Source organism: Hippocampus zosterae, chromosome 1 (assembly GCF_025434085.1).
Source record: "Hippocampus zosterae strain Florida chromosome 1, ASM2543408v3, whole genome shotgun sequence".
Taxonomy (NCBI): Eukaryota; Metazoa; Chordata; class Actinopteri; order Syngnathiformes; family Syngnathidae; genus Hippocampus; species Hippocampus zosterae.
Genome location: NC_067451.1, coordinates 23,501,346 through 23,523,505, shown reverse-complemented (window position 1 = coordinate 23,523,505; position 22,160 = coordinate 23,501,346). Strand labels below are relative to the sequence as shown.

General features: G+C 46.4%; 2 protein-coding genes across 4 annotated transcripts; both read right to left on the bottom strand.

Moving 5' to 3' along the window:
- Positions 1-1,122: 1,122 nt before the first annotated feature.
- On the bottom strand, positions 1,123-7,108 carry prpf19 (pre-mRNA processing factor 19). Its single transcript, XM_052074938.1, has 16 exons — positions 6,916-7,108; positions 6,583-6,732; positions 6,218-6,294; positions 5,367-5,508; positions 5,202-5,275; positions 5,051-5,116; positions 4,933-4,974; positions 4,729-4,803; positions 3,863-3,938; positions 3,672-3,781; positions 3,436-3,591; positions 2,929-2,998; positions 2,662-2,835; positions 2,419-2,501; positions 2,069-2,174; positions 1,123-1,954 (listed from the first exon to the last, which is right to left on the bottom strand). Exons 1-16 carry the CDS (start codon positions 6,932-6,934, stop codon positions 1,857-1,859), a joined length of 1,518 nt encoding a protein of 505 aa, XP_051930898.1. The 5' UTR covers positions 6,935-7,108; the 3' UTR covers positions 1,123-1,856.
- Positions 7,109-7,459: 351 nt separating this feature from the next.
- Positions 7,460-13,814, bottom strand: LOC127613148 (uncharacterized). Of its 3 annotated transcripts, none has more exons than XM_052084105.1 (11): positions 13,658-13,813; positions 13,288-13,342; positions 12,218-12,232; positions 12,001-12,131; positions 11,788-11,923; positions 10,356-10,640; positions 9,915-10,253; positions 9,024-9,205; positions 8,637-8,738; positions 8,435-8,551; positions 7,460-8,365 (listed from the first exon to the last, which is right to left on the bottom strand). In XM_052084105.1, the coding sequence occupies exons 2-11, from the start codon at positions 13,337-13,339 to the stop codon at positions 8,147-8,149; spliced, it is 1,578 nt and encodes a 525-aa protein (XP_051940065.1). In that variant the 5' UTR covers positions 13,340-13,342; positions 13,658-13,813; the 3' UTR covers positions 7,460-8,146. The 3 variants fall into 3 exon arrangements, with proteins under 3 accessions (XP_051940065.1, XP_051940133.1, XP_051940201.1); XM_052084173.1 differs by having other exon boundaries at positions 13,288-13,339; positions 13,658-13,787; XM_052084241.1 differs by lacking the exons at positions 7,460-8,365; positions 8,435-8,551; positions 8,637-8,738 and adding an exon at positions 8,758-8,945 and having other exon boundaries at positions 13,658-13,814.
- Positions 13,815-22,160: the final 8,346 nt, after the last annotated feature.

The following is a 22,160-nucleotide window of genomic DNA, read 5'->3' as shown; positions in this document are numbered from 1 at the left end:
AAGCACCAGCTCTGAGCAAGCCTTCGTTTTTCGCGGTTGGTGGGGACCAGAAAGATCCCCTGTGAAAGGTGAAAACACGCAAGGTAGGAAGCACTCGGAAAATGTAGACCTTGGGCAGATGAAGTTGAGGACAATACAGAGCCTGAAATCGGATTGTCCACCCCCCCCCCCGAAAAAAACCCCGTCATAAACCACTGGAGCCATGCAATAAAATTTTGAGAAAAAAGAATTGAAGAAAAAAATTAATCATTTGTTTTATATGATGGTGTTTGAGTCAGCAGAGGGCGTTGCCTCCAAAACCATCAAATAAATGCACAATCACTTAAGTGTCTTTCTAGTGATGACAAAAGCATACTTGAATATAGCAGGGTTCCCACGCTTCCACTTGCTTTTCATTTATGGACCTTTTAAGGACTTTTGAGGGCTAATTTAGCAATTTTTAAAGGACCTTTTCCCCATTCAGCAGGGGATTCACGGTGGATTTAATGCCCGCTCAGCAATATGGGGGCTGAACAGAAAGCCATATATCACTGAGCTGTTCTTCAAATCATTGCTGCCAAAGGAAGGGCACATCTTTATTTTCAGAGGTTTACCCTTTATTTGACGACTGTATGTCAAACATTTTCCTACTGTATTACAGGTAGGAAAATGACCCCAAAAAAACTTGAATTCATTCTCAAATAAATTACACTAAGAACATTAAGTTTGAAAATATAAAACTTCAATTTATTTTCGAATTAAAAAAAATCTGTCAGGATTTTCATTGATTTTAGAAGCGTTCCCTGAAAATTAAGGACAATTAAGAACATAAATGTATTTATTTTATTTTTGATTGATTTTTATGAACTTTAAGGACCCGTGGGAACCCTGTACAGAGATTAAGTTGGATAGCTAATAAACACTCCCAACGGTTTTCCACACAACAGTTTGCATGCCACGAGTCAGGTTTTCTTTGTGACGCTCTAATTTGCTCTTAATTGAAGCATCTAGTTTACAACCTCAATTATTATGTCTACAATACAGCCCTTGCTGCGCAACCAGGCTATATAAAGCAAGCTTTTACAATTTAGACTTGAATTCAACAACAGTAAAAAATCTAACCTAACAAAGGTAAGACAGGAGCATTCGGCAGATTTTTAATACCTCAGAACAGTGACTGTAATATTTTAAACTACAAAAATGAGAACGCACTGACAAGTTGTATTTTTTCAATTTTTAAAACAATTAAGTAGAGGCTGTTAGATTTACATCAAGAGACCGTTTCATGAAACTTGGAATCTGGTAAATGGCATACAAAAGATATTTTACTGTAAAAGAGCACATTGCGAGACAGACACATTTGATGAGACAGCAATCAACAAAAGGAAACAAAATTCCCCAATGGAAAGTGGGAAATCAAAGGAAGGAAGAGCAAAATGTTCATACACCATCTTCCTTCTAGGCTGTTATGTTACCACAGATGCACTTTAAAACCATTTAAACTGGTCAATATTAAGAGACAAGGAATTTTACTTATGACCTCACCAATGCCCCCCCCCCAAATGGTACACACAAACTCACAAAATAAATGGGTTTAAATCAGGGATGCTATAAAAACTAAAACAGGACATGACGCGGCATTTGATTTCACATTATTTTACCTGACACTGCAAAAAAAAAAGAAATTATGCTGCTGATCTTTCAAATAGATATTTTATCAACTTCTGTTTTATGCACATGACGACTAAAACATACTAAAGAAGCAGAGTTAGCAGTGATATTTTTAAAACTACAAATTATACGTCTATGCCAAGTAGGTATCCAGTCTCTGGTCTACCTCCGTCGTTTCCCTCATGTCATTATCAATTTCTGTTTTTCTACAAACTGTAAAATTTCAAACTTCGGTCCATTCCTGCAGAGCTCAAGAAACGAGCGTTCTCTCCAAAGGCCACCCCGCTCACCAAACCGCTGTGATCTACAAACGCACAAAAATGAATGAATCAATGTCAGTAACGGAGATCAATGTAACAATGAACGTACATTTTACAATACAATGGCACAATTTACACAATCGCAAGTGGGCCCTCACCTGTGAAATTGAGGACCTCAGACCACTGCTTGCAGATGTAGACACGGATGTCGGATCCTCCTACAGCCAGGTAGGTACCACTCTGGTCAAACACGAGGGACTTCACCTGCAAGAGCAAGAAACGGAAATGAAAACACTGCAGAGCGGTTGGAATGGTTGACTGATGTTGCCATCAACACAAAGTAATCGATGTAAGGCATGTCTGTAATTTCTTTTGAACAAAACTGAACATCTCTTTGACAGCTGACCTCATAGTCATTTGTCATGGCCAAATTCCTGAGAGAACATGCTTGGGTGCAATATGAAGAATAAAAGGCTGACCGAATAACTGCAGTCTTTTTTTTAAGTACCTCATAGTTATTGTCCAGGGTGATTGTCTTGAAGTTCTTCAGTTTCCTCAGATCCCAGAGTTTCAGAGAACTATCCTGTGCCCCTAGAACACAACATCAGCAGTAAATGTAATTAAAAATGTGCTAATACAAAGCACAAATTCAGGGCACTTTATCATAATATCAGCAGTCTAAATAACAATGGTATATGTTCTTTTTTCTTACAAAAAAAGAATGAATATTTACATTAAAAAAAAAAATTACCTGTAGCCAAATAGTATCCGTTCTCAGAGAAGGCAATGGAGGTGACGGGGCCTGAGTGACCTGGGAAGTTGGCCACGTTGGTGCGCTCCTTCAGGTCCCAAATCTTGATCTGGGAGTCAGCAGTTCCAGTACCAAAGATGAGACCGTCAGGGTGGAACTGAGCACAGGTGAGGGCTGGGGGGGGGGGGGGGGGGGTGGCAAATGGAAACGTTAGCACCTGGAGAAGAGCTCCTATATTAAGAATCCCCAACACACACTAGCGCTTACCACAGCCGGCACTTTCATCGGTGACCTTTGTGAGGACTTGGCCGGTCTGTATGTCAGAGAAGGCCCAGTACTGCAAAACAACGAGACAATCAAGCCAAAGCGAGATAAAGTACATCACTGATCATTTTCACGAAGCTGTGCTGCTATGACATAGGTGTCAAACTCAGATCCTGGAGGGCCGCTGCCCTGCATATTTTCCAAGTCTCCTTGTTGCAACACAACTGATTCAAATGATGAGATCATCAGCAAGCTCTGCGGAAGCCTGACATTGATCCTGTTCTTTTGAATCAGGTGTGTTGCAACAGGGAGACTTGGAAAACATGCAGGACAGCGGCTCTCCGCGACCTGAGTTTGACACCTATGTACTATGAGGTCATGTTATCCATAAGAGAGACGGCATTATCATTATCCCATCTTCAAAGCCCATGGTTAAAACAGATTTCCTGACCCAAACCACATTGTGGAAATATATCTTACTTTTTTTTGTGACTGAAGCAGCACACATACCTGATCCTCAGAAGAGCTGAGCAGGTAGTCCCCAGTGGCATGCAGGGACAATCCAGTGACACCTGCCTCATGAGCACGCACCACTTGGACACAGTTGCCCCCGGTGACAGACCACACGCGGATGGTGGTGTCGGGAGATGCAGAGAAAACCACAGACTGCAGGAGGAAAGGAGAACTAGAGTGATTGCAGGATCGTAATAATCATGAGTAAAACAAGACCTGAATAAGTCACTGACCTGGGATGGATGGTAGATGACTGAGGTGACCTTCTTGGTGTGACCCTTCAGCGTAGCCACAATTTGTTCCTCATTCTTGTCAAACACAACCACATTTTTATCAGCGCCACCTGGAAGAATGGAGCACAGCTAAATCAGACCAAAGTCTCCTGATGACTAACGGGGTCAAACCAATTTCCAAGCAGGCCTACCAGTGAGCACTTTACTGGTGTCTGAGGGACACAGATCCAGAGCAAGAATGCCTGGCACGCTGGCACTGTGAAGACCCTGCAAGCAGAAAGAACATGCTTGTCAACACAAGGGCTGCAGTGATTGATTTTTTTTAATTGACATTCTATCAATTACCCCGATGACTAAACAAGTAACCAGACAAACAGATTTTGCATTATTAACCAAAATAATATATGCAAGCAAAGTGCAGATGTTATTTTTGTCCATCGCGGATTGCCATTTTTACATTCTGCTGTAGTTTCTGAGTATGGCTTTACAAAGGTAGCGCATGGCCTGGTGAGTGATGTGGGTGTCAGCACATGAGAGTGAAGAGCAAACTGGCTTTTACCTCTGTTGAGTAATCCACCTTTAGTTCTGGCCATCGGCAGCTCATGTACATATGTACTTTTACTTTTTTTTTTCTCACTCTTTGTTCACCATTTTAAAGTGCACCAGTGGCTGTGGCTGTCCTTGACCACTTACGGGGGCATTAAAACACATCCCAACTAGCAATAGTAGGCTATGTTGAATTAGCTAACATCGATATGTTACTTTATGTTGCTGATCACAGAGGTGCTGTTGTGTTGTCATCAGATTTAATCTTTCTCGGATTGTGTTAAACAACCACAAGGTTTGGAAAAAGTTTCTGTGAACTTTTTCTTCTGGCGGTGCGTGTGACTGCAGTTAAGATTGATCAGCATGGAAAAACGAGAGCATGAAGGCACGAATTTTGCATAGATCTTTTTGGTAATCCAATTATTACGTTCCTCAATTATTCATCGCAGCCTTGAGCGACAGTGGACACCAAATGAATGACTTTGAATCACTTTCACCAATAAACACTTACAGCATGAGAGGCCACTTGGCGGTACTTGCCAAGATCTTCAGCTCTAACCAGCTCCTCTGGAACAGTTTTACCTCTCTGGACAAAAGACAATTGGTAAATTGACAGAAAAACAAGACGACAAGAGAATAAAAAAAAAGTAATCTCGCTAAAATTTAATAATCCAAGAGTAAAGAAAGCGAGGGTTGAAACATATTTGCCCCATACCTTCTTTCTCTCTGTGGTGAGAATTGTTGCTTTGTCTTGAAGCTGCAACAGTAAGAAAGCACATCAGTCTAAAATCTGCGCAAGCTAAGTGACCCATCAAGTAGAAAGATGGTATTACCTTCTGGATGATTTCTGGAGTCATGCCCACTTGTTCACTAATCTCCATAGGCACTCCAGCAGGACCCTGCCAGACAATGAACAACAATTTCCTATACCATCACAGAAATCATCTGTACCATATGAATCCAAATAAATAGTTCATCACTCACCACTGCGGCTGGCTGAGAGGCAGGGGCTGCCTGAGGTGTAATCAATCCAGCCTGAGGTTTGAGTGTGGCAAGAGCTGTGGAAGAGGACAATCGGTAAATTGTGCAAACTCAAGCATTCAATGAGAACACAACAACAGGTCATCACACGACACATTATCAACCTACCTTCTCTGGCTGCAGCCACCTCTTTGGTAAGTCGAGCAATGACTCGACATGCGGCATCGTGTTGATAGAGGGCATGCGAGAGCTCTTGGCGAGTCGTCTGCAGCTGCTGCCTCAGGGTGAAACTGTGAAGCATAACAGCATCCTAGAAGACAACAAAGAATACAATGCGTTTACCTCAGGATAACTTGAATTTCAACTCTCAGTGTAATTAATCAAAACGAACATTAAATCACACCATATAATGTGTATAATGTGTTCACTTTTCCTCTCAAACTCGATGAAAATGTTATTCCATTTCTGACGAGTCATAACGCAGATATTTTATTGATTGATTTTTTACAATAGAATAGCAAACTACACTACTAACAAAAGTTGACGATATTTGGATTTTGGGTGAAATTTCAGAATGAACATTTAATGTATAACATTGACAGAAATATTTGTTTGACCTCTGAATTTTTGAACGCATGGCCAACTGTTTTAATGTTTCTATACATTTTGCCCAACTTGCTGTTCTCGAATAAGCAGCTAAACGGGAACATTCGCATGGGGTGATTTCATTTCTAATTGCCAAGAATATCATATGCTTCAGTTTGAATACCAATTTCAGTTTACCCTGGAAATCTATTGGTTGGTTGGTTGTCTTTGGATTAAACATCTTTTGTACATTTTGCCATTCAGTTCCTCAAAAGAGCACAAGTTGAATATGTGCAATAAAAAGGTCAAATTTGTTTCATATATTAATGTTATGGGGTATTTCGGGTTCTTCCTGAAATTTCACCTGAATGCCCCACCCATTTGTAAGTAGTCTATCATGTCATAATCAAAGAGAAATCTTGACAAACACTTACCCACTCATCTTGGAGGGACTTTAGAATGGCAGGAATGCTTGTAGCCGATGGTACCTTTGGTCTCACTGGATGGGAGACTGGCAGACAGGTATAAAATATAACCTTGCACAAACGCACCAGGTTCAGCAATCATAAAGGAGACGCGGAGGAGCTAAAACGAGCGTGGATTTGCGCTGATTATATTTACTAAGTACTTCCACTGATTTTAACAGATGCCTCAAATGTGCATGATATGGCTGTAAAATGCGAGACACTAAACAAAAACAGCAGCTGCGATAGACATTAAACGGAAAGAAGCCGGTAAGGTCGGTGAGGGGGAAACGATCTTAAAAGACGTTCCTGCATATCTTGCTGCCTATGGTTACCTTTAATATCGACAAGTTGTTCCTCGGACAGTGGCTGCCCATTCATCGGGTCTGTCCCATTCTCGACGATGTACTTCTCGATGAGCCGGCGCTCAAACACTTGGTTGGACACCGGAGAAACGCACGGGTGCTCCGGGTACTCGTTGGAGACTGAACAAGAAGGACATTCAGACTTTATTAGTTGTTTGATTCAGAAGGAAAAAATCGGGAACTTTGCGACGTAAGTGGCGGGACTGCCAGGCTGCTAACGTTAGCTCATTTAGCTAACAGCGTTAGCACGGTTGCACAGCGAGCTTGCGACGCCAATCTTTGTATTAATTTAAGGTCACTTACTTGCACAAACCAAAGACATCGTCCCGGTCAAGACTTGAAAATCACGTCTGATGATGGAATTAAACTCGTTTCGTTTTCACAAAGCGTTTCGTGCAGTTGATGTTCTCTTTACAATATTTTCTTTGAGTTGGAGACAGCACGCTCTCCTTTCATTGCCGCTAGCACAGGAACTACTTCTTCCTGATTTCCGGCAGAATGGGCACGTTTGGTGCATTGCTGCCACCCATTGGATAATATATGAACACCTAGAACAGCCTAACCGTCGTGGCAATTTTTAATGTTACGGTAACTTCCTCTCTCTCTTTCTCTCTTATGCATATGCTGGGCAAAACTGGAATACCCACAAGCGGCCCAATGCAAGCCGTGTTACTTTTATATAGCCAGGTTCGGCCTTCCTGACCGAGACATATTTTAAAATGGCATTTCCATAGCAGCTACTTTTGTTGTCCCTTACATTCTTAAATGTTATACATTTTTGTATGTAATACATATGAAAAGCAAACACAGGGCCCAATGTACGGGACAAAAGGACCAAATCATAATCTGATAAGATATATATTTATTTTAAAAGGAATGATACACGTTTTCATATTGCAAAAATATTACAAGTTGAGTCGTCTTCGTTCCCCGGATGAGCTTGGTGATAGATATTTTGCTCTTGACAAGGTTCACAGGTTATTACAAAATTTGGTGGGAAATTTGTACAGAACATTTCATGGTTGCACAGTGCCCCAGGAGTTCTTATAGTAAAATTATGATCTTACATCACAGACATTTAACATGATCATTCATTTCAGTTTAAATAGGTTAACGACAAGAATAAATTCCTTCTCTATGTTAGTACAATCAGTTAATGTTCCCTTTTTCAAACACAGCCTAATTTCTATTTCTAGTCCTCGATACGTAGCAAGCTCACTGAGCGCACACGCAAACACGTGGACAGATTCAGCAAATATATACAGTGCATATCACGGTGGTCCTGAGGGTCCGGAGGTAGGTAGCATCAGAGGACAGCGGTGACTTACGAATCTCTGGCAGAGTCAGAGTGAATAAATGTTTAAAGCAGGAAGGATAATATTCAGCTCATGCTTCAAAAATACCATTACACTGACAATAATGGCATGCAATATGGATGTCTAACCACTGGAAGCACAATATACACTTTGTTGCAAAAGGCACAGGTGAGGTTTTTCTTCTTTCTCCACATGCTTCTCTGCCACCACTCCATGCATTATAAGAAGTTCAGCTTTTCGGAAGTATAAATGCTGCAGGTGTCAGACATATCTGTATCCAGCGGCAGAGCGGTATAATACTCATTTGTGCTGCTCCGTCTTTCTTGAACTAGTACTTTTTTGATCTGGAACTGAACGCAACCTTCGGAGGACTGCAGGCAATCTGATGCTCCAGGCACTGGAAAGGAAATCCTCCTTTCTTCCTCATTTGACGTTACCTACAAAGAAGGAAATGAGTTGTTTAATGAAAAAAAAAAATCGCTTCTACATGCAAAAATCCTGTGTACCTCTGCAGTTGAATTGTGACAGGGGGAGCTCACACGTCTTTGGCTTTCATAATTTTCAGCCCTCGTGTGAACAGGAGTGTGTTGAGGTGGAGCTCTTTCCATAACGGGAGTGTAACCCTGGAAATACAAACGGCAACGGAAATAAAGGTGTCAACAAAATGTGTGTATAGTTGTCCAGTCAATCAAGGTGTGAGCCACTTACAGTATGAATTGGACTGGCTCTCGGCGTCCATTTTCTCGGTGTCCCCTGCTGCTGGCCGTGAATATAGTATCCTGCTGGCTGAGAGCTTGACTGGCTGTAGTTCTAAATGAAACATAAACAACAGCCGTGTAGCTGCAAATACACCCCTACACTACAGTGGATATGGCCCGAGTCCGCCTCATAATTTGGACGACGCAAACAACAGTCTACGTATTTGGGCATTAAGATGTGTTATTGTAATAGAGAAATCAAGTGGGTAAAAAGACCCTTCGATTACACCAAAATGAAATACAGGAGGCTCCTCTTGACCTTGAGGGAGTGGGGGGTGGGGGGAACAGCTGTTTGTAAACAACAAGGCATCTTTGTTGTTACAAGCGACCTGCTCACCTGGATGTTGACCCTTGGGGGCTGGGCTTGTGGCGTCCGGTTCGTTCTTAGGCAGGTGATGAGCTGCGACAAGCTGCAGTTGGGGTAACGCTTCATGAACAGGATGAAACCGGCCAGGGACACAAACATGCCGGAAGGGACAGTGATGGACTTGAGAAGCGCTCGCCACCTGCTCCCCCTTTCTACAGCAATTAGAGAACGAGGCAGTTAGCAGAAGCCAATGGTTACTCTAGGCAGTATGTATTGTGCAATAAATTCCCAAACAACTGTTAAACCTTTTTTTGTGTACAGTCATCTATTAATACCAAAATAAATATTTAAAATATTATTAAAAAGCACTCATTTTCATTTTCATTTTATTTCATTCACCAAAATTGACAATGGCTGAAGAAAGACTGGGCGGATGGTGGATCTCAAAAACACTGACAGAGCAGACCATGACACAAATGTTCTTACATTTTTAGTTGTAGTTATTCTTTTAGTTTTCCTTAACACTAATAACCTTGGACTGAGGCTTGCCAAAATCACATACACAATGGAAGAAATGCTACAAAATGAAGGAAAAACATTTTAAGAGACTTATCACTGCAGAGGTATGTATGCAAATGTTTGGCTGCTTATAATAAGACCTGTCGAAGAGTTGAATTATACTGCAATTTTTGACGACATTGACGACAGGGTGACTCTGTTGAGGAGACCACCGGCAATATCGACAAGACTATTTTGATAAAGTATCTGTTTTCAAATGTAGGGAGCAAACGTAAAAATGAAAAGTTATCAGAAAATAATGGTGATGAGCAACAGCGATAATGTCCTTTAACATAAACCAAACAGAAAAAAAAGGAGATACAAGAGTTTGTGGAGAAATAGTGTGTCAAGCGTGTTACTCACCAATCACCTGCAACAAGGTGGACGACACCAGGTTGCCATGAATGTCTCTGATCTCATAGACGCCATCGTGCCTCGAGGTCAGCCTCGCAATGACCACCTCGTTGACGGAGCCGTTCCTGCCCACGGAGACCAGGCCTCTATATCGCATATCATGGTCAGTGATGTGACCCTCCCGCATTAACTGCACGGGGCTCCGGGGGGGCTTGGAGTCGAAAGGCCCCAACGAGGATTCGTCGAGGTGTCGGGTCGGGGTAAAGATGAGGTAGGCACGTGGCACGGGGAGGAAGAGAGGGAGGTTCAGAGACTCTTTGGTGAAGCGGGTCACATTGAAAGTGTGTCCTGCATCCATGAGCGGTGATGTGATACAGGATTGGGAGGAGGAAAAAAAATATCATTAGTGTTGTTCAACAATGAAGGTATGATTCATTTGTTGTTTCTCACCGCGGACAGTGAGGGTGCTGCGAGACAACACTTTCCCCTCAGCGTCACGCACTGTGTAGTTGCCTTGGTCGGCTTGCGTCACTCTGTCAGCCACCCACACCTTCCTATCTCTCAGCAGCCTGCCCCGACCCACAACACTGGTATCAGGGTCGGTCCGGTTCCACAGGACTATTGGCATCGCCTCAGATGGAGCGCCTCGGGGAGCAAACTCCAGTACGAAGCTGTTTTCGGGGATGTTGTGCTCAAAGGTCTCGCCGTAGTTTCTGTAGTAGGACTTGATGCACTCTATGGGCGGATAAATGTGTGAAAAGTACGATCAGAAGCATAATTTCAGCAAATGATGAAATAACCTCAAATTTGGACGGAATGTAGAGACTCAGATCAACATTTTCTATTTAATGATTTTTTAAGTGGTCTATGCCCCCAACTTCCTGTATGAAATCAGTCCCAGAATAAATTTATGATATTCAACACCTAAACTGTTCAATCTTAATGAGTTGGACTTTGTAGTTTTTTTAATTCCTTTTAAAATAATGCCAAATTCCTTCGGTCACCTTGTACGTTCTATGCATCAACAGTCTTATTTTGATGAATATTGCGGAATAAGAACTGAGAAGATGAATTCACAAGCTTTCAGCCATCTCAGGGAACAGACATTTTGACATTATACAGTCCTGTCCTTAGCCATCAACTTGACGTGACGACATTGTTGACATTAAAGCTCACCTGTTTTCTGGGTTTGGTCACATCATCAATGTGAGCCCAAGGTACTTTGCATTTTGACAATACTCACAGTCATATATACTTTATCCTTTATTATTTTCTATCTATCTATATATCTATATATCTCTCTATATATATATCTATAATATATGGCGGCCCGGTAAGTCCAGTGGTTAGCACGTCGGCTTCACAGTGCAGAGGTACCGGGTTCGATTCCAGCTCCGGCCTCCCTGTGTGGAGTTTGCATGTTCTCCCCGGGCCTGCGTGGGTTTTCTCCGGGTGCTCCGGTTTCCTCCCACATTCCAAAACTATGCATGGCAGGCTGATTGAACACTCTAAATTGTCCCTAGGTGTGAGTGTGAGCGTGGATGGTTGTTCGTCTCTGTGTGCCTATATCATATTATCCCAAGGTGGCCAATGGTGTAAACACCAGAAGGGGGCCTACAATCACAGTTAATAATAATGTACAAAACTGTTTAATTCTTTACATTTGACTTAATTATTTTATTACTATCTGTTATAATACAGTAAAATATTAGAGAGTGCCCTGAGGAGTTGTGAGCACTGCTATCTGACAAAAAGAACAAGAAATATGGAATTTGGAAAGTGGGCATGGAGGTATGGGTTTAGTGAACTTTCAAGTAAAACAAATTAAGCATCACAAAGACTGAAAAGAGTTGATTTAACAAAACAGAGAAAAGTATCCAACCTGAAACTGTCAGACGAACGGTTTCATAGGTGAATCCGGAAGACAATTTGATTGAATAAAGTCCTTGGTCCGCATGGGTCACATTTTTCAGGACCAGCATCTTATCTTTGGTCCACTTAAAACGAGGGTCATTTACCTGAATAAAGAATTGAGGTTTGTTATCTGTGTACGTTACAACACAAAACAGAAGTCACAGCACAACATTTCCCTCACAATGGTCTTCTCGAGGAGAATGCGCTTCGGTCCTGCAGAGTTCTGAGTAAAAGTCACAGTTCTTGATGTAGAGTAGACTGGCAAACGAAATTCCTTCCCGGCACAAACCATCTGAACTTCTTCTCTGTCACCTGTCAAAATGGAAAAGAAAGTCAAGAATATTTTTTGCTGATTTCCAATGAGAAAAGAATAGGATAAAATGTTTCTGTTGGCTCACCAAGTACGACCCAACCTGTAAGGAAGCAAAATTGTGTTTAAACTCTATACGCAATGCAATAACCAGAAAGGTCTTGAACAAGTTAATAGTCGACATGAGAGGAATGCCCCTTTACAAACACTATCGTATCAAATGATAATAAAGTAACTAAAATCCTTTTGGGCTTTTGATAATACTTCTTTCGTCAAATATGAAAACCCCGAATGTTGACCCAACTCATTCATGGTTATGTCTAAAAAGTCCACACCTCATATTTTGCCTTTGTGAAGATGGATCCAAATACTATGTCGTACTCGTATACTATGAATCACTGACATTCACGCAGACCACAGTTTTCCTCTGGACCTCTTATAAGAGCCAATACACAAACACTCTCTCTCTCTCTTACTCTCAGAGAGATAATATTGTAAACTCTGTGTGTTAACTATTACACTTGGTAATGTGTAATGTATAAACGGTGCTCAATTACTATTACTACTAATAATAATAAGACGAATCATAATAATAATAATGATAACAAGGGTCGCGGGGCGCATCTGGATCTTATCCCAGCTCAGGACAAGTACTATATAGAAAAATGGATGGATGCCAAAACTTAGTGACTGTTTTTGGCTCTCAAGGCATCTGTTTACCAACCTTGATCGAGCCAAGCCACATGTTTCACATTAAAACAATCTCACAGCACAACAGCAAGCATAAATATCACAAAAAGTTGATACGCAGTTCAATTAAGCAACTTCTGCCAGCTAATGGAAGTGCATTTAATTATTATGCCCACCACTATACGTTGCTGACATGTAGAAATGATTGTTTGATTATTTGTAGTAAATAAATCATAAATTTCTAACCAATAAGGTGAAAGTGCATAATTTGAGGATTCCTTACGGCACACTAATGGTATCATGGCACAGAGATTGGTCATCACTGGTCTAAGGCACCTTAATAAAAACTCTCATTGACCTTGACTTTGCTGTGAACATATGTTAACAGGTGTAAAATATGATAGCCACATTCTCCTATATCCTTTGTTAGACTGCAAGTGCTGTCAAAATGATTGAAAGACAACTCACCCACAGCAAAAGGAAGGCTGTAGAGGACTGCGAGCAGGGCGGAGGGGCACATCTTCTGGACAAAAAAAAGGGTCAGGTTGTCTCATCTTTCCACACAGGTGACAGCAATGCAAAAAAACAAAAACAAAAAAAAAACCGAACACGTTTGCATCCATCTCGTTGTGTGTTGTTATCTCGAAGCGGGACAGTTATCGTCCATGCACACCTGCAAACAGCGAGCAAGGTGCAGCAAACAAATCTAAGGCAGACCTCGGTGACGTGACGGCCTGATGACGCCCTGCTCAGACAAGCCATGTCCAACGATCCGTATGATCACTTATTGATTATCTAAACGTCATCACACTTTCAACCCAAAACAGTTCGGACCCACCTGCAGGATACGCGAGGAACAACTCCACGGGAAGATATTTAGGAATGTTTTACATGAATGGGGGTAAACGGGTATAAACGTTGATCCGCAGCACGCAAGCGCAGTGGCTTTCCCCAATTATTTATAGCGAGATGTCGGCTGTATTCTCGACTGCTTTTACGTCAGCTGCGTCGCACTAAGTATCACATTGGTTAGCTCCAGGAAACAGATACGCTCTTTGAGCAAACCCTTCCTAAAGGTGCAGTCTCCCACTGTAGGGTTTTGCGCCAAGATTGAGATTGATTGTAAATGAAGGGGGCCGGAGCCGGTGGAAGTCAGCATGATACATCCAGAACAGACCAAAACAAGCGGTAAGCGTTACATGTCCAAAGACCAGACATTTAACATGAACTTTAGATTGAATTGATCCATACATAAGTGATGTTATTTTGCACGTGACTACTGATATACCGCACAAAGATTTCGTGCTAAATTTGCTACAATTATAATTCCCTATCCAACCCGTCCACACTGATATATATCGACAAAATTTATAAGGGGACCCAAAGTGCTGTACAACTCGTTCAAAACACAGAGAAGATACAATTGAGTCACACTACCGACAATAATAAAATATAATTCAGTGTAAACCAACCATCCGACGTCTCAGGAGGGGGAAGCAGTGCACCACTAACACTGTGTACAGTGGGGATGGGGCGCTGCTGACTTCGACTCGGGACGTTGTGAACCGGTGGGCAGAGTACTTCGAAGACCTCCTCAACTCCACCAACACGCCTTCGTTGGAGGAAGCAGAGCCTGGGGACTCTGAGGTGGGCTCTCCTATCTCTGTGGTTGAAGTCACCGATGTGGTTAAAAAGCTCCTCGGTGGCAAGGCCCCAGGGGTGGATGAGATCCGCCCGGAGTTCCTCAAGGCTCTGGATGTTGTGGGGCTGTCCTGGTTGACACGCCTCTGCAACATCGCGTGGTCAACAGGGAGAGTGCCTCTGGATTGGCAGACCGGGGTGGTAGTCCCTCTTTTTAAAAAGGGGGACCGGAGGGTGTGTTCCAACTACAGAGGGATCACACTCCTCAGCCTCCCTGGTAAGGTCTATTCAGGGGTGCTGGAGAGGAGGGTCCGTCAGGAAGTCGAGCCTCAGATTGAGGAGGAGCAGTGTGGTTTTCGTCCCGGCCGTGGAACAGTGGACCAGCTCTACACCCTTAGCAGGGTCCTTGAGGGTATGTGGGAATTCGCCCAACCAGTCTACATGTGTTTCGTGGACTTGGAGAAGGCGTTTGACCGTGTCCCTCGGGGAGTTCTGTGGGGGGTGCTTCGTGGGTATGGGGTACCGAACCCCCTGATACGGGCTGTTCGGTCACTATACCACCGATGTCAGAGTTTGGTTCGCATTGCCGGCAGTAAGTCGGAATCGTTTCCAGTGAGGGTAGGACTCCGCCAAGGCTGCCCTTTGTCGCCGATTCTGTTCATAACCTTTATGGACAGAATTTCTAGGCGCAGCCGAAGCGTTGAGGGGGTCCGTTTTGGGGGCCTCAGTATTACATCCCTGCTTTTTGCAGATGATGTGGTGCTGTTGGCTCCTTCAAACGGGGCTCTCCAACTCTCACTGGAGCGTTTCGCAGCCGAGTGTGAAGCGGTTGGGATGAAAATCAGCACCTCCAAATCTGAAACCATGGTCCTCAGTCGGAAAAGGGTGGAGTGCCCCCTCCGGGTCGGGGAGGAGATCTTACCCCAAGTGGAGGAGTTCAAGTATCTTGGGGTCTTGTTCACGAGTGGGGGTAGGAGGGAGCGGGAGATCGACAGGCGGATCGGTGCAGCGTCTGCTGTGATGCGGACGTTGTATCGGTCTGTCGTGGTGAAGAAGGAGCTGAGCCAAAGGGCAAAGCTCTCAATTTACCGGTCGATCTACGTCCCAACCCTCACCTATGGTCACGAGCTATGGGTCGTGACCGAAAGAACGAGATCCCGGATACAAGCGGCTGAAATGAGTTTTCTCCGCAGGGTGTCCGGGCTCTCCCTTAGAGATAAGGTGAGAAGCTCAGTCATCCGGGAGGGGCTCAGAGTCGAGCCGCTTCTCCTCCACATCGAGAGGAGCCAGATGAGGTGGCTTGGGCATCTGATTCGGATGCCTCCTGAGCGCCTCCCCGGTGAGGTGTTCCGGTCATGTCCCACCGGGAGGAGACCCCGAGGAAGACCCAGGACACGCTGGAGAGACTATGTCACCCAGCTTGCCTGGGAACGACTCGGGATCCCCCGGGGAGAGCTGGAAGAAGTAGCTAGGGAGAGGGAAGTCTGGGCTTCCCTGCTAAAGCTGTTGCCCCCGCGACCCGGCCCCGGATAAGCGGTAGATGATGGATGGATGGATGAATTCAGTGTAAAACCCATAAAACACAGGAACAATAAATAGATGACCGAATGAATGGAACGCTCTCACCTCTTTCGATGCGAAAAGGAAATGAAGTGGGGTTGAAGAAATTATTGAAGAAAAACTGCCACAGAGTGATGGAAAATCTAAGTTGAGGCGTGTCACGCCTGTGTTTAATTCCTTTTGCCACTTTCTTAACTAATATACAATACAACAGTCATAACATGCATTATTCTTACATATGTATATGTTCATACATTTCAAAACGTTTTTGAGCAAACTGGTACACATTTTCCATTAGAGAAGCCACGTTGCACACCATCAATTAAAATTACAAAAAAATTATTTATACGCTTCTGAAAAATTCTGGGGAAAAAATTATGAGTTTTTCTCATTTGATTCACAGATTAACTTGGTGTGAAATCTATGCAACTTTAATTGAATACCAAGCTATTTTGTTGTAGGAATGGCAACAAGTGCACACAGGTTAATTTTACCTTCTGCCATCTTGTCTAAGAGCTTTTAATTGTTCTGCCTGCATTCAGACCAGTGGTGCCCAAGCCCGGTGCTCAAGAGCCCCTGTTCAGCTAGTTTTAGATGGTTCCCTCTTTCAACATATGTGATTCAAATGATCAGGCGGTGATCTGTATATATTTGCCGAATGACAATAATTGTATTAATTGATTATTCACAGATCAAGGATGGTCAACTGGTAGCTCGTGGGCTGCTTGCTGCCCGCAACTACACTCTGAGTGGCTCTTTGATTAATCACAAAAAACTAACTTATTTGAAACAGTTTAAAAACAAAAAATAACTAATATATATATATATATATATATATAGTTATTTCTATAGTATTATATATTTTTTAAAAATCCTCATCTCACCCCTCGGGTGGTGTCCGTCCCTCATTCAGCTCGGGTCCTCTACCAGAGGCCAGGAAGCTTGAGGGTTCTGCGCAGTATCCTTGCTGTTCCCAGCACTGCACATTTCTGGACTGAGATGTCCGATGTTGTTCCCGGGATCTGTTGCAACCACTCATCTAGTTTGGGGGTCACTGCCCCGAGTGCTCCGACCGCCACAGGCACGACTGTCACCTTTACCTTCCAGTGTCACGTCCCGTGTTTGCCAGCAGGGGGGCAGACTTTTCCTGCCTACCGCCGACACACCTGTCACCCATTAAGGACTGATTACACAGGGTTTATCTTTGTGCTCGGGCAGTTAACTTACTGCCGGAGTATTCCACCCCGAGCCAATTCTCTCGATTACTGCCTTAATCTATTCATTGCTGTGTAGCCTTGTGGCTGTGATTGCGCGTCGTTAAATCTACTCTTATTAATTCCTATTGTTGCCAACTATAATCCTTGCCGTTTTCTCGCAAGCGTTTTCTGTTGCTTCCTTTTATTCCTGGTCCTGATTTTGACCAGCGTTTTCTGTTTGTTGCTCCCGGACGGGTATTTTGTGTTTTGTATTAAAACCCATTTGTTCTCGGACCACCTTTGCTTTGTCTGCTATTTCGGGGATCCACCTCATTATCTTGTTGTGCACGAAGCGATCATTTTATCGCTTCGGGCACAACGTGACAGAATACTCCGGCCACCATGGATCCCGCAGACTTAGAAAAGATTTTTTCCGTTCTGTCCTGCCGAGAGCAACAGTTAAGTCAGCAGGGCCAAGCCATTTCGGAAATCAGCAGCGCGGTTTCCATGCTGGCTCACAGGTTCGATGATTTCGAACCCCGTCTTGTACGGGTGGAGGAACGGAGAGCACCTCCCTCCGTGATTCGTCCTGCCACCCCTGAGGCACCCGCATCATTTCCCACAATGATGAGGGAGCCTTCGCTTCCACACCCCCCACGTTACGGGGGTGAGCACGGGCAGTGTGGGTACTTCCTCCACCAGTGCTCGCTCGTTTTCGACCAGCAACCTTACCTCTATGCTACTGACGCCGCGAAGGTGGCATATATTATGAGCCTGTTGACAGGTCCGGCGGCGTCATGGGCGATGGCGACAAGCGACGCGAAGCCGAGCCTCCGGTCTTCATTCCACGGCTTCGTGGCGGCGTTTCGCCGGGTGTTCCACCATCCCGTGCGGGGCAGAGAGGCTGAGGGCCGGCTACTTGAACTCCACCAGGGGAGGCGATCGGTGGCGGACTACTCCATCGAGTTCCAGATTCTGGCCGCCCAGAGTGGCTACGGCGACCGGGCGCTGTGCGGACTGTTTCGCCGTGGATTAAACACCGAACTCAAGGATAAGCTGGCGACTCGCGACCACAGCTCCAACCTGGAGGAGTTAATCGAGCTCTCCCTGCGATTGGACAACCGCCTGAGAGAGAGAAACCGGGAGCGGGGAGGTGATCGTTCTCCGTCCCGGTGTGCCACGTACTGCGGGGAGGAGCCGATGCAGCTGGGTGGCGAAAAAGTTGGACCGGAGCAGAGACGGCGCCGATTCAACGATCGGGCTCGGTCTGACAGCTGTCAACGAGGACCTCATGCTGCTCCCAGCCGACCGGAACATTCCCCATCCTCGCCCTCCAAAAACTGTGAGTCCCGACCCCGCGCAGAGTCCCCCACGCCTCGGCGAACTGACTCCCGGCCGGGACACACCGGGAGACTGGAACTCGAGGGGGAGATATTTGAGGGGCCCCGGTCGCGGCGGGTTAGGGCTCTGATAGACTCGGGGGCTGATGGTTGTTTTATGGATACCGACTTCGCCGCCGACCTGGGCTGTTATGTCGAGAAGTTGGCCGATAAAAAGCGGGTTTGTGATCTCGATGGACGCCTCCTGGGGGTCGTGACGCAAAGAACAGAACCACTAAAACTAAAATTATCCAGTAACCATGTTGAGCATCTACGGTTCGATTTATTGCAGTGCCGTAACGCTCCGGTTATTCTCGGCTTGCCCTGGCTCAGGACTCACAACCCCGTAATTTCCTGGGAGCGTCCGGCAATAGAGAGTTGGAGCCGGAACTGTTATGAACGTTGTTTAGGATCAGCCGTAGGGCAGCACGAACGCGCCGGTGACGACATCCCCGAAACTATCTGCCTTGACGGAGTGCCAGACTGCTATCATGACTTGCGTCAAGTGTTCAGCAAGGATCGCGCACGCTCTTTGCCCCCGCACCGACCCTACGATTGCGCCATAGACCTGCGGGCGGGCGCTCCGTTGCCAACCTCCCGGCTGTATCAGGTGTCTAAACCCGAGCGCGAGGCACTGACGGAATACATCAACAGCTCGCTCGCTGCAGGTCTAATTAGACCATCGCGATCGCCGTTAGGTGCGGGGTTTTTCTTTGTTGGAAAGAAGGACAAATCCCTGTGACCGTGTGTGGATTATCGGGGTCTGAACGACATCACAGTAAAAAATAAGTATCCGCTACCATTGCTAGACTCCGCCTTCGCCCCTTTACAGTCAGCCACAGTCTTTTCAAAATTAGATTTACGCAGTGCCTACCACCTGGTTCGCATCCGGAAAGGTGACGAGTGGAAGACTGCTTTTAAGACCCCGCTCGGCCATTTTGAATATCTGGTTATGCCCTTCGGGCTGACAAATGCCCCCGCCGTTTTTCAGAATCTCATCAACGACGTGTTGAGAGACATGCTGAACATTTTCTGTTTCGTCTATCTCGACGATATTTTAATTTTTTCCCAATCAATTCAAGAACACAAGCGACACGTCAGGCTGGTATTGCAGCGTTTATTAGAGAACAAGCTCTTCGTCAAGGCAGAGAAGTGTGAATTCCATGTACCTGTCATCTCCTTTCTGGGGTTTATAATTGAGCAGGGCAAGCTGAGAGCAGACCCCACCAAGACGGAGGCGGTGACGAACTGGCCAACACCGACTAACCGGAAGGAGTTGCAACGCTTCTTGGGGTTCGCTAACTTCTACCGTCGTTTTATTCGCAACTACAGCCAAAAGGTACTCCCGTTGACCCGTCTGACGTCCACAAAAGTCCCATTCAAATGGGATTCGGCTGCGGGGTCGGCATTTTCCAGCCTAAAGGCCGCATTCACAAATCCCCCGGTACTGCAACATCCTAACCCGGACTTCCCGTTCGTCGTAGAGGTGGACGCCTCGGATTCGGGGGTCGGGGCCGTTCTGTCCCAGCGTTCCCCGGTCGACCAGAAATTGCACCCCTGCGCCTTTTTCTCTCGTCGACTCAGTACAGCAGAGTCCAACTACGACGTGGGCAATCGTGAACTGCTAGCTGTAATCGTCGCCCTACAGGAATGGCGCCACTGGCTCGAGGGGGCTAAGGAACCGTTCACGGTCTACACCGACCACAAGAACCTGGAATATCTCCGCTCCGCTAAGAGACTCAACCCCCGTCAGGCCCGGTGGGCACTATTCTTAACCCGTTTCAACTTCATCCTCACATACTCTCCTGGCTCAAAGAACACCAAGCCCGATGCCCTTTCCCGTCTCCACGACCCCGTGGAGAGGGACCGGTCACCAGAGACCATCCTCCCAACCCGGTGCATCGTGGGGGCGTTGAGATGGGAGATCGAACAGAAGGTCCAGGAAGCCCTGGATGGTGTCCAGGTCCCGGCTGGATGCCCCGCAGGGAAGTTGTTTGTACCCCCACCTCTGCGCTCGGAGGTGTTGCAGTGGGGGCACGGGTCCAAGGTGGCCTGCCATCCTGGGGTGAACCGGACTGTGCATCTCGTCACCCAGCGGTTCTGGTGGCCGGAGCTTCGGAGGGATGTGGTGGACTATGTCAATGCCTGCTCCGCCTGCGCCTGCGGCAAGGTCTCACATAGGCCTCCGGCAGGACTGCTCCAGCCATTGCCCATCCCTCCTCGACCTTGGTCACACATCGCCCTGGATTTCGTCACGGGCCTCCCTCCATCCCGTGGGCGGTCGGTCGTCCTCACCATCGTGGACCGGTTCTCTAAGGCGGTTCATTTTGTTCCGCTGTCTAAGTTGCCGTCTGCGCTGGAGACCGCCGACCTCCTAGTCCAACACGTCTTCCGTCTCCATGGGATCCCGAAGGACATCGTCTCGGATCGGGGGCCCCAGTTCGTGTCCCGCGTATGGAAGCGGTTCTGCCGATCCCTCGGGGCCACGGTCAGTCTGACCTCGGGATACCACCCCCAGTCCAACGGACAAGCCGAGCGTGCCAACCAGGATCTGGGAGCGGCCCTCCGCTGTGTATGCCTGCGCAGTCCCTCCTCCTGGGTCGACCACCTACCGTGGGTGGAGTACGCACACAACACCCTCGTCTCTTCAGCCACTGGTAGGTCCCCCTTCATGTCGGCCTACGGGTATCAACCGCCGCTGTTCCCGTCCCAGGAAGGACAGGTGGAGGTCCCGTCTGTGCAGCATCACCTCAAGCGAGCCCACCGCGTATGGAAAGAGGCCCGAGCTGCATTGGCCCGCACGGCGACCCGGAACCAGCAAATCGCGGACCGTCGTCGGCGCCCGGCACCTACTTACGTGGTGGGGCAGGAGGTGTGGTTGGCTACGAGGGATCTCCGCCTGGCCGGCACGTCCGCGAAACTGGGGCCCCGATTCACTGGACCGTTCGTGGTCGAGTCCATCGTCAGCCCCGTCACGGTCAGGCTCCGGCTGCCGCCCGCCATGAAGGTTCACCCCGTGTTCCATGTTTCCCTGCTCAAACCAGTGGTTTCCAGTCCCTTGGCTCCGCCTCCCACTCCGCCCCCCCCTCCGCAGGTCGTCGACGGTGACCCGGTGTACACGGTTCGTGCCATCCTGGACTCTCGGCGCAGGGGTAAGGGATTCCAGTATCTGGTCGACTGGGAGGGCTACGGGCCTGAGGATCGTCAATGGGTGCCCCGCTCCTGGATCCTTGATCCGTCCCTTCTGCGCGACTTCCACGCAGCTCATCCGACCAAGCCGGGTAGGCCGCCGGGAGGCGTCCGTTGAGGGGGGGGTACTGTCACGTCCCGTGTTTGCCAGCAGGGGGGCAGACTTTTCCTGCCTACCGCCGACACACCTGTCACCCATTAAGGACTGATTACACAGGGTTTATCTTTGTGCTCGGGCAGTTAACTTACTGCCGGAGTATTCCACCCCGAGCCAATTCTCTCGATTACTGCCTTAATTTATTCATTGCTGTGTAGCCTTGTGGCTGTGATTGCGCGTCGTTAAATCTACTCTTATTAATTCCTATTGTTGCCAACT